This window comes from Acomys russatus, chromosome 26, assembly GCF_903995435.1.
Source record: "Acomys russatus chromosome 26, mAcoRus1.1, whole genome shotgun sequence".
Lineage (NCBI taxonomy): Eukaryota > Metazoa > Chordata > Mammalia > Rodentia > Muridae > Acomys > Acomys russatus.
Genome location: NC_067162.1, coordinates 34,360,344 through 34,374,338, shown reverse-complemented (window position 1 = coordinate 34,374,338; position 13,995 = coordinate 34,360,344). Strand labels below are relative to the sequence as shown.

At 40.5% G+C, this 13,995-nt stretch overlaps 1 protein-coding gene across 1 annotated transcript in view; it reads right to left on the bottom strand.

The window, feature by feature from the left end:
- Ap1g1 (adaptor related protein complex 1 subunit gamma 1) overlaps window positions 1–13,995 on the bottom strand; it is an 87,517-nt gene that overhangs the window by 40,201 nt on the left and 33,321 nt on the right. Inside the window, exon 3 of the mRNA XM_051168737.1 lies at window positions 6,842–6,966. Within this exon, the coding sequence (XP_051024694.1) occupies window positions 6,842–6,966 (125 nt within the window). The remainder of the gene's footprint in view (window positions 1–6,841; window positions 6,967–13,995) is intronic.

Sequence of the window (13,995 nt, the reverse complement as noted above, 5' to 3'; positions counted from 1 at the left end):
ATAATATAAACAGAATAACAGATAAACAACAGAAATATAATTACTCTGACCACTTGGTCTTATGCGTTAGTGTTAGCCACATTACATTAGCTTATTTTTTTTATTTCTAGATATACTTATTCAAGAAGAAAAGTCAGTAACTGTTACTCCTATGACAAAAGTAACACACATGAAAACACCTATAACATACTAAGCTAAGCAGCACCAAAATACCTCCTAAGCTTTTCCCGAAAGACCAAACACCACGTCTACAGGAAGCTAGGAGCCCAATGTGCTCCTGGTGCTGACAGTGGAGCTGTGTCCCCAATGGACCAGACAGTGGGATTCTTAAGACAAAGAGCTTTGTGGGTCACTGAAGCCCTGCTGCCTCAGAAGCAGCACTGGTGTTGAGAGCTTTAAAGGAGCAAGCAATTTCTGCTTCCTTGTTGACTCCCCCTTTCCCACAAGTGTGCTCCTGCTGTGTGTGATGCTGTCCGCCACAAAGGCCCTCCCCAGAAGCTAAGCCATTTACTAGGATGCCTCATCAAGGACTTTCAGCCTATAAAACTGCAAACTAAATAAGTATTTTCTTTATATATTACAGCCTCAGAAATTCTGATTATAATAGAAAATGAATACATTACTGTGTAAAACACTTCTTATTCAAAAGAGCCCAAGTATTTAAAACATGAACTGTTAAACACATTTATATCTTGAAAGTAGCTCTTGAGGCTGGAGAGGTGGCTCAGAGGTTAAGAGTGCTGCCTGCTCTTCCAAAGGTCTTGAGTTCAATTCCCAGCAACCACATGGTGCCTCACAGCCATCTATAATGAGATCTGATGTCCTCTTCTGGTGTATATGCAGGCAAAACACTGTGTATATATGATAAATAAATAAATCTTTAGAAAAAAAAGTAGCTCTTGTTACTCAGAAGGCAAACTGTCATAGGATTTATGATACTTCCACAGTTTTTAATCATTCTGTATCATTTAGCACAGTATGATTCAAAGCAGTGGTTTTCAACCTTCCTAACCCTCAGAACCTTCAGTATACTTCTTCATACTGTGGTGACACCCAAGCATAAAATTATTTCTCTACTACTTCATAATTGTTATTTTGCTCCTGTGAAAGGTTGTACAGCCCTGAGTTTGATTATTTCCAGACGTCTACTCCTCATGTGGAGTGTAGGGACTGACTTTGACATGAACTCTGGCACTCCATATTTGACCACCTCCCCTTGGTGGGGAGGCCTGGTGGCACTCAAAGAAAGAATAAGCAGATACCAAGATGAGACTTGATAGCCTATGACCATATAGTGGGGAAGGAGGTCCTCCTCTGTCATAGACCTAGGGGAGGAGAAAAGGGTGAAAGCAGGAGGGAGGGAGGAATGGGATACAAGGGATGGGATAATAATTGAGTTGTAATCTGAATAAATTAATAAAAATTTTTTAAAAAAGAATGGTTGTAATGTAAGTATCTGATATGCAGAATATCTGGTATGACTCAAGGGGTAACAACCCACAGGTTAAGAACTGCAGGTTCAAAGGATTTGTGGAAGTCTCAAGAGTTTTAAGCTATTTTCATAATCCTAACTTTCTGTCAACTGTGCTGACCTCTGCATTTAGTAAAAACTGTGGTGGGAAAACTGCCTGTCCATTCCCCAGTCAAGGCAGTGGTCCTAAACAATAGCAGCCACTGTGTTCACCACTGCACTGCTGAGGGAAAGGGCAGGTAAGAGAAGAGCAAGATAGAACAAGGAAGGCAGGCAGCGGCATTTAAACTAACAGGCAGCAGTAGTAGCACACAGCTGTGGTCGCACCATTCAGGATGCTGGAATCAGCCTGAGAAACATTTTCTCGACAAAGACTCAATTGAGCCTTTAACTTCAAGACAAACAGCTGATACTTGTTGCCAATGATGTAATTCAAGCTTTGAATTAAAGTTGAGTTTTGAAAAACTTCTATCATCAACACAAACTTGACAGTTTACAAGTAATGACTGTTCTGATGAAATAAGTGACAATACTAGTCTATGAAATGTTTTAATATTTTATGACAAAGTATAGTAATATCCAGAAGTGAACTTTTTCCCCAAGTGGTTCTATTGTGGGATTACAAAATTACCTGTGGGTAAAAATGTTATTACTTAAGGGGAGAGTAAGACGGCTCAGAGGATACAGGTACTTTACTGCCCCAGCTGGTATTATTGAGTTCAATCACCAGGACCCACAGAGGGTAGGAAACCAATTCGCCCAAATTTTTCTCCAACATCCATACATGCACTGACACACTCACCCCAACACACAATAAATAAATGTTTAAGAATGTTTTCTTAGCTGAGTAGTGGTGGCACACACCTTTACTCCCAGCAGGCAGAGGCTGGTGGATCTGAGTTCAATGCTAGCCCGGTCTACAGAGTGAGTTCCAAGACAGCCAGGGCTACACAGAGAAACCTCCCTGGGGTGGGGGCAGCGTAAGAGTCTTAGCATTAAAGTGTGACAGACCATGGATTTCTCAATAACAAAGTATTAACACATCAGGCAGAGTCTACACTGTATCTCACTGTTAAGAAATGGGCACATGTCCCTTTTTAGCATAGGAGCAAAGAATGCTAAGTTATCTGAAAGCCATTGCTCTTCTCTCTGTGCTGCTGGTACTGAAGCAGGTATATGTGAGCAAGAACTCTATCTACCAGAGGGCTATAGATCCAGGTATATGTGAGCAAGAACTCTATCTACCATAGCACTATAGATCCAGGTATATGTGAGCAAGAACTCTATCTACCATAGGACTATATATCCAGGTATCTGTGAGCAAGAACTCTATCTACCAGAGGGCTATAGATCCAGGTATATGTAAGCAAAAACTCTATCTACCATAGGGCTATATATCCAGGTATATGTATATAAGCAAGAACTCTATCTACCATAGGGCTATAGATCCAGGTATATGTGAGCAAGAACTCTATCTACCAGAGGGCTATAGATCCAGGTATATGTGAGCAAGAACTCTATCTACCAGAGGGCTATATATCCAGCTGTGTTTATTTTATATTGAAGCAGAGTCTGGCTAAGTTGCCCAGATCCAACTTGACCTTCCTGTGTTGCCTAGGCAGGCCTTCTCCACATCTGTCAACATACTACTATCAAGGAGCTGAATGAAGACACGAATGTCCAAGTACTCTCCTATGCCCCCGTTTTGTTTGGTTTGGTTTGGGTTTTGTTTTGTCTTGTTTTGTTTGTTCTCTGTGTAGTGTTGGATGTCCTGGACTTCCTTTGTAGACCAGGCTGGCCTTGAACTCACAGAGACGAGCCTGCCTCTGACTCCCAAGAGTTCTGGGATTACAGACATGTAACACTCTTTACACAGGAAATTTTTTATTTCATAGAAAATATTCCTTATAGCTGGCCACATGCCCACAATCCCAGTATACCAAGCTAGTTTGAGCTACATAGTGAGACTCTGCAAACCCTTCCCGCCCACCCGCCAAAAGGGAAAATTACACAATTAACATAATAGTTCGTTATTACTCTCTGGGGAAGTGGGGCCCACACACATGCTAAGCAAACACTTTACCACTAAACTAAACCCTCCAGGTCGTTATTAGTTTTTTGTTTTGTTTTGAAAAGGGTCTCTTTATTATGTAGCTCTGGCTGTCTTGGGAGTTCACTACACAGACCAGGCCGATCTTCAAGTCACAGAGATCCACTTGAGTCTGCCTCATGAGTGCTGGGATTAAAGGAGTGTGTGACCACATCATGCCTGACCCCACTATTAGTATTTTTAATTTTAAAACCCAAACCAATTTTAAAAGAAAATAAAGTTAAGTTTACTCTTTCATACCAATTTTAATAGTTTAAGATAAGGTGGTTAATATAATGCTTAAATATTAATCACAATTTTAAAGACTTAGGGGCCCAGCTCCTACAAGTATCTAGTTTACTTTGCATTCACTTTTCAATATTTAAGGATATTTTTAAAATGCAAGTTCTTCAAATATTAGATTCAGTTTCTTAAAAGACTTCATTCCAAGATCTTTAAATATCTTCTTTTTCCTCTGCCAATAAATAAGGCAATTATTCAGTATTAAGCATTATAGCTGTTTCTACACCATGAGCTTTGTAATACAAGTAAACCCACACATGAAAAACAAAAAACAAGGCGGGGCATGATGGCACACGCCTGTAATCCCAGCACTCGGGAGGCAGAGGCAGGCGGATGGCTGTGAGTTCATGGCCAGCCTGGTCTACAAAGCAAGTCCAAGACAGCCAAGGCTACACAGAGAAATCCTGTCTCAAAAAAAAAAAAAAAAAAAGCTGGGCGTGGTGGCACACGCCTTTAATCCCAGCACTCGGGAGGTAGAGGCAGGTGGACAGGTGGAGTGCTGTGAGTTCAAGGCCAGCCTGGTCTACAAAGCGAGTCCGGGACAGGCAAGGCTATACAGAGAGACACTGTCTCGAAAAACCAAATAAATATAAAATAAAAACAAAAAACCCACACACACACTTGTCAACAGATGTTCAATATTAGGGAGAATAAGGGATACATGGGATAGATAATGCAATGCTTAAAATGAAAAGCTTGGATCAATTTTCCATTATCTGAAAACATCCTCTCCTAAATCTACCTAGGATTGGCTGGCCTAGCAACTACACACAAGCTAGGAATCATGTCATGCAACTGTAATGCCAGCACCCAGAATTCTGAGGCAGGAGTATCTTGAGTTCCAGTCTATTGTGGACTACATAGTGAATTTAAGACAGCTTAAACCTTTATGTTTTTTGTTTTGTTTTGTTTTCCTTTTTCTTTTTAAAACAGGGTCTAACTATGTAGATAAGGCTGACCTAAAAACTCACAATGATCCACCTGACTTTAGAGACATGTGAAACTATACCCAGGTAAGATTTCACTTAAAAAACAAAACAAAACACACACACACACATTTCATTTTTATCCATGTGTCCCATTTTCAATCTTTATCAAGCTCCAAAGCTACCCTTCAGTTTGGTATTAACTTTAAACACGCCTTGCTGCTCAGCAGAACTACCAGCTTATCTGCACAAGACTGAAAGGCTGAGCAACAGACCATGAAAGAACCAAAGAAAAGGAATTCCTACAGCCATGTCCACAGGAAACTGTAAAAGGGAATCATGAAGACCATCTAAGGATGCGTTCTCCTGTCACTAGGGGAGGCATCTAAGGATGCATTTTCATGTCATTGAGGGAGGGCTGCTGTTCATGCTTTTCTACCCTTCACCCTGGTGCTTACAACAAGCCCTGGCAAGCAGGAGGTGTGCACTAAAGGTTAATCATTAATCCACTTGTATGGTCACTGCTCATATTTCACAGACCCTCCCCCCCAAAGAAAAACAATTCGTCCTAAAATTAAGTTTATGGACTGTATTTAAATGCAATATGTCAGTTACAACCAAATCATGACTCTCATTTTTAAATACTCTAATTATACTGTAAAAGTTTAAGTAGATCAGTGCTAATAGAAACACCACAATTTAAATGTCTATAAAGATATTCAGCTACACCCCTAATGTCTGTCATATCCCCCTACTTCTTCCTGCCAAATACAGAAATAATACAAACAAAAAAGAAAATTTAAAACATTAATTCAGATAAACCAAAACCAAAAGGTCCCTTTGACCGTTTAAAACTTACAGAATTTCCATAACTTTCTAACAGAATTACTCTGTTTTTATTTATTTGTTTGTTGACACTATCTCACCAAACAGCCCAGATTAGCTCTGACCTTATAATCCCCTGATTGAGTCTTGCAAGTAGTGAAATCACAGGCACGGGCCACTGTAGCCACCTCACAGAATATTCTAGAAGGGATACTGGAGAAAACAGCTAATTTCCTACTACAGTCCTCTCACTTCTCCACACAGCAGGTGTTCCTCCTGCACAACGTAAAAAATACAACTACTGCATCAGTGAAGAATAATTAGACTTTAACAGAAGCTATGTGTTACATTCCAAGGACAAGTCTGCTATACACATTGCATTTCTAACCTTAACACTGCAGACCAAGAGGAGCCAGAGTTCACACAGCAATACTGTCACAAACTTGTTCAGGGCTGGTGAGATGGCTTACTGGTAAAGCACTTGCCACAAAAGCCTGATGACCTGAGTTCAATCTCTGAAACTCATGTAGAGGTGAAGGGAGAGAACCAACTCCACAAGAATGTCCTTTGACTTAAACAGAGACACAAGCCATGCTCCCCTCACACACTCAGATCATATAAACACACAATAATAATAAGTCTAATATTTTCACAGGGGTTAAGCACACTTTGACACTACTAAAATTTCAGTTCCTTACTCAGAATACAGATTAGTAATTCTTATTCTTATTCTTATTCTTTTTTTGGTTTTTCGAGACAGGGTTTCTCTGTGTAGTCCTGGCTACCCTGGAGTAGCTTTCTGGACCAGGCTGGCCTCAAACTCACAGCAATCCACCTGCCTCTGCCTCCTGAGTGCTGGGATTTTAAAAGCATGCGTCACCACACCCGGCTAGATTAGTAATTCTTAATAAAGGCAATATTCATAGTATCCAACATCCTAGAAATACAAAATATAAAAATCTAGTTTTCACCAATGCTTTCTTTCTTCTTTTTTCTAAGAACAGCAAATACTTATCCAACTGCTAATTATATATTGTGCTCAAAGATGCACAATGCTTTGGTTTTCTTTTGCTTAGTATCTTTACAAGATTAGCTACAGTCAAGAGACACTCAAAATATACTCTACACAGCAAATATGATATCAGTAAGTAGATACTCTTACTCTCATAAGAAACCCCTAAAAGAGCAAAGTAGTTGCTATGAGGGGAAGGAAAAGGTAAGACTTACTTCTTGATACAATTGGTCATGAGAAGATGCACATCTTGTCTTTCATCTAATAGCAGCATTGCTCCTAAATACCCAATGCGTTTGTCTGTGAATTTTTGGGAGGCGATTAGCTTGAGGCACTCCAACTACAAAAAAAAAAAAAAAAAAAAAAAAAAAAAAAAAAAGGAAAGAAAAGAAAAAAGGAAACAAAAAAGAGGAGTGAACAGAGAGGGAAAAGCATTGTTTTCAATTCATAATTCACAGAAGACTGAAATTTAAATTTGTATGGCTTAGTGGTTAAGAGCAAGCACTTGCTGCTCTTGCAGAGGACCTGGGTATGGCTCCCAGCTTCCATGTCAGGTAGCTCACCACTACTGAAGCTCTAGAGTATGTTGACTTCCCTTTCTGGCCTCCTCGGGCACTTGTACACATGTGATACACACTGAGGCAAACAGATACACACACACAAACACACACAGAGACAGACATAAAACAATAAAATACATATTTTTAAAGGATTTAGTTCCTATTTTGATAATCAAGACACTCAGCAATTGGTAATAAAGCACTAAACAGTATCTTAAATATCAAAATGTACAATGAACTCAAGACCTTTTGATATAAAGTGGGAAGTATCACACGTAGGGCTTAAACCATGAAATCAAATTCAGGAAAAAAAGAAAATCTCCAGAGCAAAATGCCATAGTGATCTAAAAATGTTCCCTATAATTTTTTCTTCACATGGTTATTGGTGAACACTTGTCTAGACTGAGTGAGGTACCGGGTTCACAGAACAGTAATAACAACAATTATTATTAAATAGCTCCTCAGGGCCTAGGAGCCATTGTAAATAGCTCTGCCTTTCTTGAAAGTCACTCTGATACACTTTAAGGTTCCAACTGGACAAAGAAAAAGCCAAACATTCCCTCAGGACTAGTGTTTCTCAAAGGGCACACACTAATCAAACTCGCCAAGAATTTTTAAATTACACTCTCCTTTTGAGTCATGCTTTGGCTTAAGGGCCTCCAACAGAGACCTGTGTATACAGGAAGCATCAGTCAGTCACATGAGACTACTTTCCATTATGAATTCATAATGAGTGAAATGGAAGGAAGTATAAAGCAGTCTCACAAATAGAACTGTTTCAGGCTATTTTTAATTATTCTTTTAAAATACCAGGATTTGCAAAAGCACCTCAAATTAGGTGACTGACTACACTATCACCACACTAGGATCCCAAGACCAGGGTCAAAAGGGAAACCATTTTCTATAAAGGGGTGGGGCATGAGAGTGAAGAGATGACCAGCAGCTTACCCTATACCTCCTGCTACAAAATACGCTGCTGCATACTCTATTCAAATCTTAAAAACAATTTCTGAATAGAAGTTGAAGTTGTTTTTACAATGTGTGCAGCCCTGCTGGTGAAGGAGACAATCAGAAGCTTCCCTTTTTGGGGAGGCCTTGTAAGGTAAGTTTGTAATCCCAGCATACAAGAGATGGAGGGAAAATGGTCAGTTCAGGGTCAGCCTCAGCAACACAGCAAGTTTGAGGCCATCCTGGGATATATATGATATACTACTTGAAAACCTGAAACATGCTGTAACAAAAATTCTACTTGTTTTTCAAACATTGCATTGAATAATTCTATAAAAATTTTGTCATTAAATAAAATGCTCCAAGATTCATTCTTATCACAAAAGTTTTTGTCATCATTCCTGAATTTTGCTCATGGTCAACTCCAAGCACTATGCAAATAAATTATACAAAAACATTTTATTTAGATTGCCTAGTGAGCAGGCCATACTTCCTAAAGCATCACTCATCACTCATTTGTTAGAGCTATGTTTTAACACAGTCACAAAAAACTCACCATCTCTTTCTTTACTTTTGGGCTTGTGTGAACCGCATTGTCACTGTCCACCCCCACCCAGGCTGAAGTTACCTGAATTCATGAGACCATGCCCCGTTTGTTAAGTGGGTGCTGGAATTTGAACTCAGGTCCAATAAGCACTCTAAACCACAGAGCCAGCTCTCACACACTCACCTTTTTATTTTTTTGGAGACAGGGTCTCTCACTGGCCTTAGGCTAGGCCAGTGGCTCCCAAGGATTCTCCTGACTTTGCTTCCCAGCCCTGAGATTACAAGGGCACACCATGACACAGCTTTTCCTGTTTTGTTCTAGAGAACAAGCTCAGTTCTTCATGACTGCTGCACAAATTCCCCAAACCCAGTGCCCCACTTACATAGCAATATCCCAGACAATCTTAAAAGAAAACTGACTTGTATAACAAACTCCATGGCCAAAATCAAATGGTAAATGCACTTTTTAAAACATATTTGCAACTCATTTCACACTCATGAGGTCCTATGTTAATGGCATAAGATCCTACCAACTGATTTTGAAAAAAGACCAAAAATACAATATTAAAATAAAAAGAATAAGCTGGGAGTGTTGGTGCATGCCTTTAATCCCAGTACTTAGAGGTAGAAGTAGGAGGATCTCTGTGAGTTCAGGCCAGCTTGGTCTACAAAGCGAGACCAGGCCAAGATTACACAGAGAAACCCTGTCTCGAAACAACAACAATAAAAATGAAAAAAGATTAGGCCAGACAACTCATAGAAAACAAAAACAGTTCAAACAAGTTAACCTCATAAAACAAATGCAAATTAAAATAAATAAATTAGCAAGATATTGAATCTACACTTTAAAAGCAGGAGCTGGAGCCAGGCATGGTGGCACACACCTTTAATACCAGCACTCAGGAGGCAGAGGCAGGTAGATCGATGTGAGTTGGAGGCCAACCTGATCTACAAAGTGAGTCCAGGATAGCCAAGGATACACAGAAAACTCTATCTCAAAAAAAAAAAAAAAAATTGAGTTATGTGATTTATAAAATGAGCCTCAATAAAGATGCTTAAAGGGAGTTATAAATCCCAACCATACAGAGATGGTTCTTTGGGGGGGGAGGTATTTCGAGACAGGGTTTCTCTGTGTAGCCTTGGCTGCCTTGGACTCCTTTTGTAGACCAGGCTGGCCTCAAACTCACAAAGATTCGCCTGCCTCTGCCTGTCAAATGCTAGGATTTAAGTGCTGGGATTTAAGGTGTGTGCTGCCACCACCTGACTCAGAGATGCTACTTTTAAGACTTATTTTTATGCAGAGGTTACTGCTGGTGGTTACTCCTTTAGTCCTAGCACTTGAAGCAAAAGTGAGCAGATCTCTGAGTTCCAGGTCAGCTTGGTGTACAGAGTGAGTTCCAGGACAGACAAAGCTACATAGTAAAACCCTGTCTCAGAAAATAACCAAAAACATTTTTACTTATGCATATGTGTGTCTGAATGCACATGTATGTACACATGGATGCTGGGCGTCTTTGGAGGTTTGAAATTTGACTAATTTTATGTCAACTTGACACAAGCTAGAGTCATCAAAGAAGAGGAGCCTCAATTGAGAAAATTCTTCCATAAGCTCAGACAAGCTTGTAGGGTTTTCTTAGTGATTGATGAGAGGGCGCAGCTCATTGTGGACGGTGCCATCCCTGGGCTGGAAGTCCTGGGTTCTATAAGAAAGCAGGCTGATTAAGTCATGTGAAGCAAGCCAGTAAAAACTACCCCTCCATGGGCTCCGCAGGTCCTGCCTCTAGACTGCTGCCTGCTTAAGTTCCTATCTTGACTTCCTTTGATGATGAGCTGTGATGTGGAAACATAAGCCAAATAAACCCTTTCCTCCCCAATTTGCTTTGGTCGAGGTGTTATATCACAGCAATGGTAACCCTAACAGAAGATAAGATGATACCAGGACAGTGGGGTATTTGCTGTGACAGCCTGACCATGTTGCTTTTGGGGAGGATTGTGGAAGGACTTTGGAACTTTGGGCTAGAAAAGTCATTGTGTATTAAGAGCTCAGTCAGTTGTTCTGTAGGAGCTTGGAAGATAAGAATGTTGAGAGCAGTGCAGACTATGGAGGCCTGGCTTGTGAAGTTTCAGAGAAAAGCAAAGACTCCATGGGGTTTTTTTGTGAAAAATCTGTGGTTCTGGTCAGCTAGGGCTGAAGACTCAGCTGTGATTAAGAAGAGACCAGAACTACTAAGATGAAACTTTGCTCAATTCTAGTCAGCAAGAGCTGAGAAACTTGCAGTAAGAGACCAGCAGCCAGGCGTGGTGGTGCACACCCTTAAGCCCAGCATTTGGGAAGCAGAAGCATGGGCAGATGGATCTCTGTGAGTTTGAGGTCAGCCTGGTCTACAAAGCAAGTCCAGGACAGCCAAGGCTACAGAGACCCTGTCTCGGAAAAACAAAAAAGAGGAGGAGGAGGAGGAGACCACCAGCATTGTTGAGGAAAAGTCTTTTAGAAAATGTTTCCTAAGAGTCAGACACAGAAGCTGTTCTGGACATGGCCAAGGTTGTGCCTTGTGATGGCAGCTGAACTTGGTAGTGTGTGAGTCACCCAGGTGGTATATGGAGAACAGCTGAGATCTGAACTGAGTGGCAGGGCTAGAGTTCCTGAAGAGAGCCTGGAAGAGGCTACTGGTGAAAGTACAGCCCAGATGCAGCAAGGGACTCCAGCAGTTTTGGAGATGGCAGTGCCATGGAGGCATGAGATCCCTTGGAGTTGGAGTTACAGGTGGTTGGAGTGTGTTTTACTAAATGTCAGTCCTCTGCAAGAGCAGCAAACAACCAGTAAGCCATCTCTCCAGGCAGTACTTTTAAATTTAGATTTGCAAAGACCAACAATCATTTGATAACATGAGGCCTTTATTTACAATGGGAGTATAAAGTGGCACATGATATAGAAAGTTCTGGTCTATTTAAATGATAAATGTATACAACCTTTGATTCATCAATTCTCATAAGAATCTGCACTTAGAATCATATATGAAAAATAATGATTATTCAAATATCTCAAACTGAAAATAGGTGCCATTAGTAAGACATCGGTATAAGTAATAATGACTCGGATATGTAGCAAGACACTGTGCAAATTATACTGCTATGAGCACATCAAAGAAGCTGGGGTAAACAAAGACATGTGTCTTTTGTGTTGCTGGGAACGGATGGAGCCCAGGGCCTCCTGAAAGCTAAGCATTCTACATGACGTGGCCCAACAAACTCTTTTTTAATGTGTATGGGTGTTCTGCCTGAGAGTTCTGTGCTCCATAAATGTGCCTGGAATCTGCAGAGGCTAAAAGAAGGCATCAGATCCTATGGAACTGAGGTTATGGGCAGTTGTAAATCACCCTGTGGGTGCTAGGGATCAAGCCTGAGTCTTCTGCAAGAAGAACAAGTGTTTTTAACCACTGAACCATCCATCTCTTCAGTCCCTGAGAAAGGGTTTTTATACATTGAAATGATGCACTGTTATGATGTAGTGATATGATATATTGATATTAATTACTCTTCAACACAGATTAATGAGTGTCCAATGCAAAAGAAACCATATCTCGGGGGGGGGGGGCGGGGAGCAGGAGTTGAGCCACTAGTAGCCTATGGAAAAAGTAAGTGATGGAGACATAAGGATAGAAAGGAGAATTTTTATCCTAATCCTTTTGTATCTTTCAAATGTATAATCAATTACACTATCATTACCTATTTCAAAGACAAATAATAAAAATAACACCAGACTAGGAGGAAATAATTAAATTAATTAAAACCGATATGGAAGTGGCTAGCAGTTTTAAAAGCTAATAATAGAGCTGAGGGGGAGATTGCTTCTCTATATATAGCTGGGCAGTATGTTTCAGAGCATAACTAAAACACTTGAGTGTTAGAGCTTAACACTAAAATCTTAGGAAGATATAATGCTTAGTAAAGGGGAGAGCGCACCATTGTTCATAAAGAACAATTATTACGAGTCTTATAATTGCTGAAGGTGCTTGTCAGAGCTTCTGTATGCTTGTCCCTAGTCCCTGATCCTCACAGAAACCATGCTTTTTTCTACTAACAATCACTTTTTACATCCTTTGCCAGCATCACTATCTACCTTGCACTGTCATATATTTTACTGTTCCACCTCTGCCTCTCTCCTACCTTTAATCCACAAGCCTGATGGTGATCTCTTTCCTAGTCCCTGATTTTCTTTTTAACATTCTCTCCCAGGGCAGGTGTGGTGGCGCACACCTTTAATCCCAGCTCCAAGGGGCAGGGGCCAGCCTGGTCTATAAATCAGGTCCAGGACCGCCAGGGCTACCTAGAGAAACCCTGTCTGGAAAAAACAAAAAACAAACAAACAAACAAAAACAAAACAAAACAAACCATTCCCTTCTAATTGTGAGACACTTTTTTGAGATGGCATGGTTACCACCACCTTGATCTCTAAAGACACTCTGCTCTAATGTAGTAAATTTCTGCAGTGTAGCAAGCCATGTGTCAGATATTCTCACTGACACTTAAGTTAAAGGAAATATAATAAAATCAGTATCTGCTGGGCATGATGGCACACTTCTGTAATCCCTGCACTCAGGGAGGCAGAGGCAAGCAATTTCTGTGAGTTCGAGACCACCCTGGCCTACAAAACAAGAACAGGACAGCCAAGGGTACACACAGAGAAACCCTGTCTCAAAAAGTCAAGAAATAAATAAAATAAAATCAGTATTTACAGTTTACATGTAAATGTGACAGTGATAATCATTAAGCATAAACTACTATGAAAACAAGGGTACCCGATTCTTGTGGGGGAAAAAATGATCAAAAGGAAGAGACTCCTATCTCCTTACAAAATACATACTGGGCTACTAAGAAATCAGTCTGAATTAGGACCTGGGCCTCCTTAACTCTAATCCACCTACGAGCCTGGCTTTACCATCACTGTCTTCCAGATAGTCACTAATTCTGTGTAGCTGACCTCAGAATCTTCCTTGGCAGGCACCTCCAGCCAGCCATGAGTAGCAAGCCTAAGACACTTGAAGCTCAGTCCCTTTGGAACAAGCAGAGTCTTAGGAATGTTTCCTGGACTGGACTGGTGACCATCAGCAGTCAGTTTTGAAAGTATACAAAACTTGTAGAAAATTCTTTTTATGTTTAGCTTTTTGATGGAGGGTCTCCTATATCCCAGGCTGGTCTTGTGTGCCTCAAGGATGACCTTAAACTCTTGATCTTCCTGCCTTCATCTCTCAAAGTGCTATAAGTTATAGTTATGCACCAGCATGGCTGACTACTTCAAAGGAATTGTGAATGAG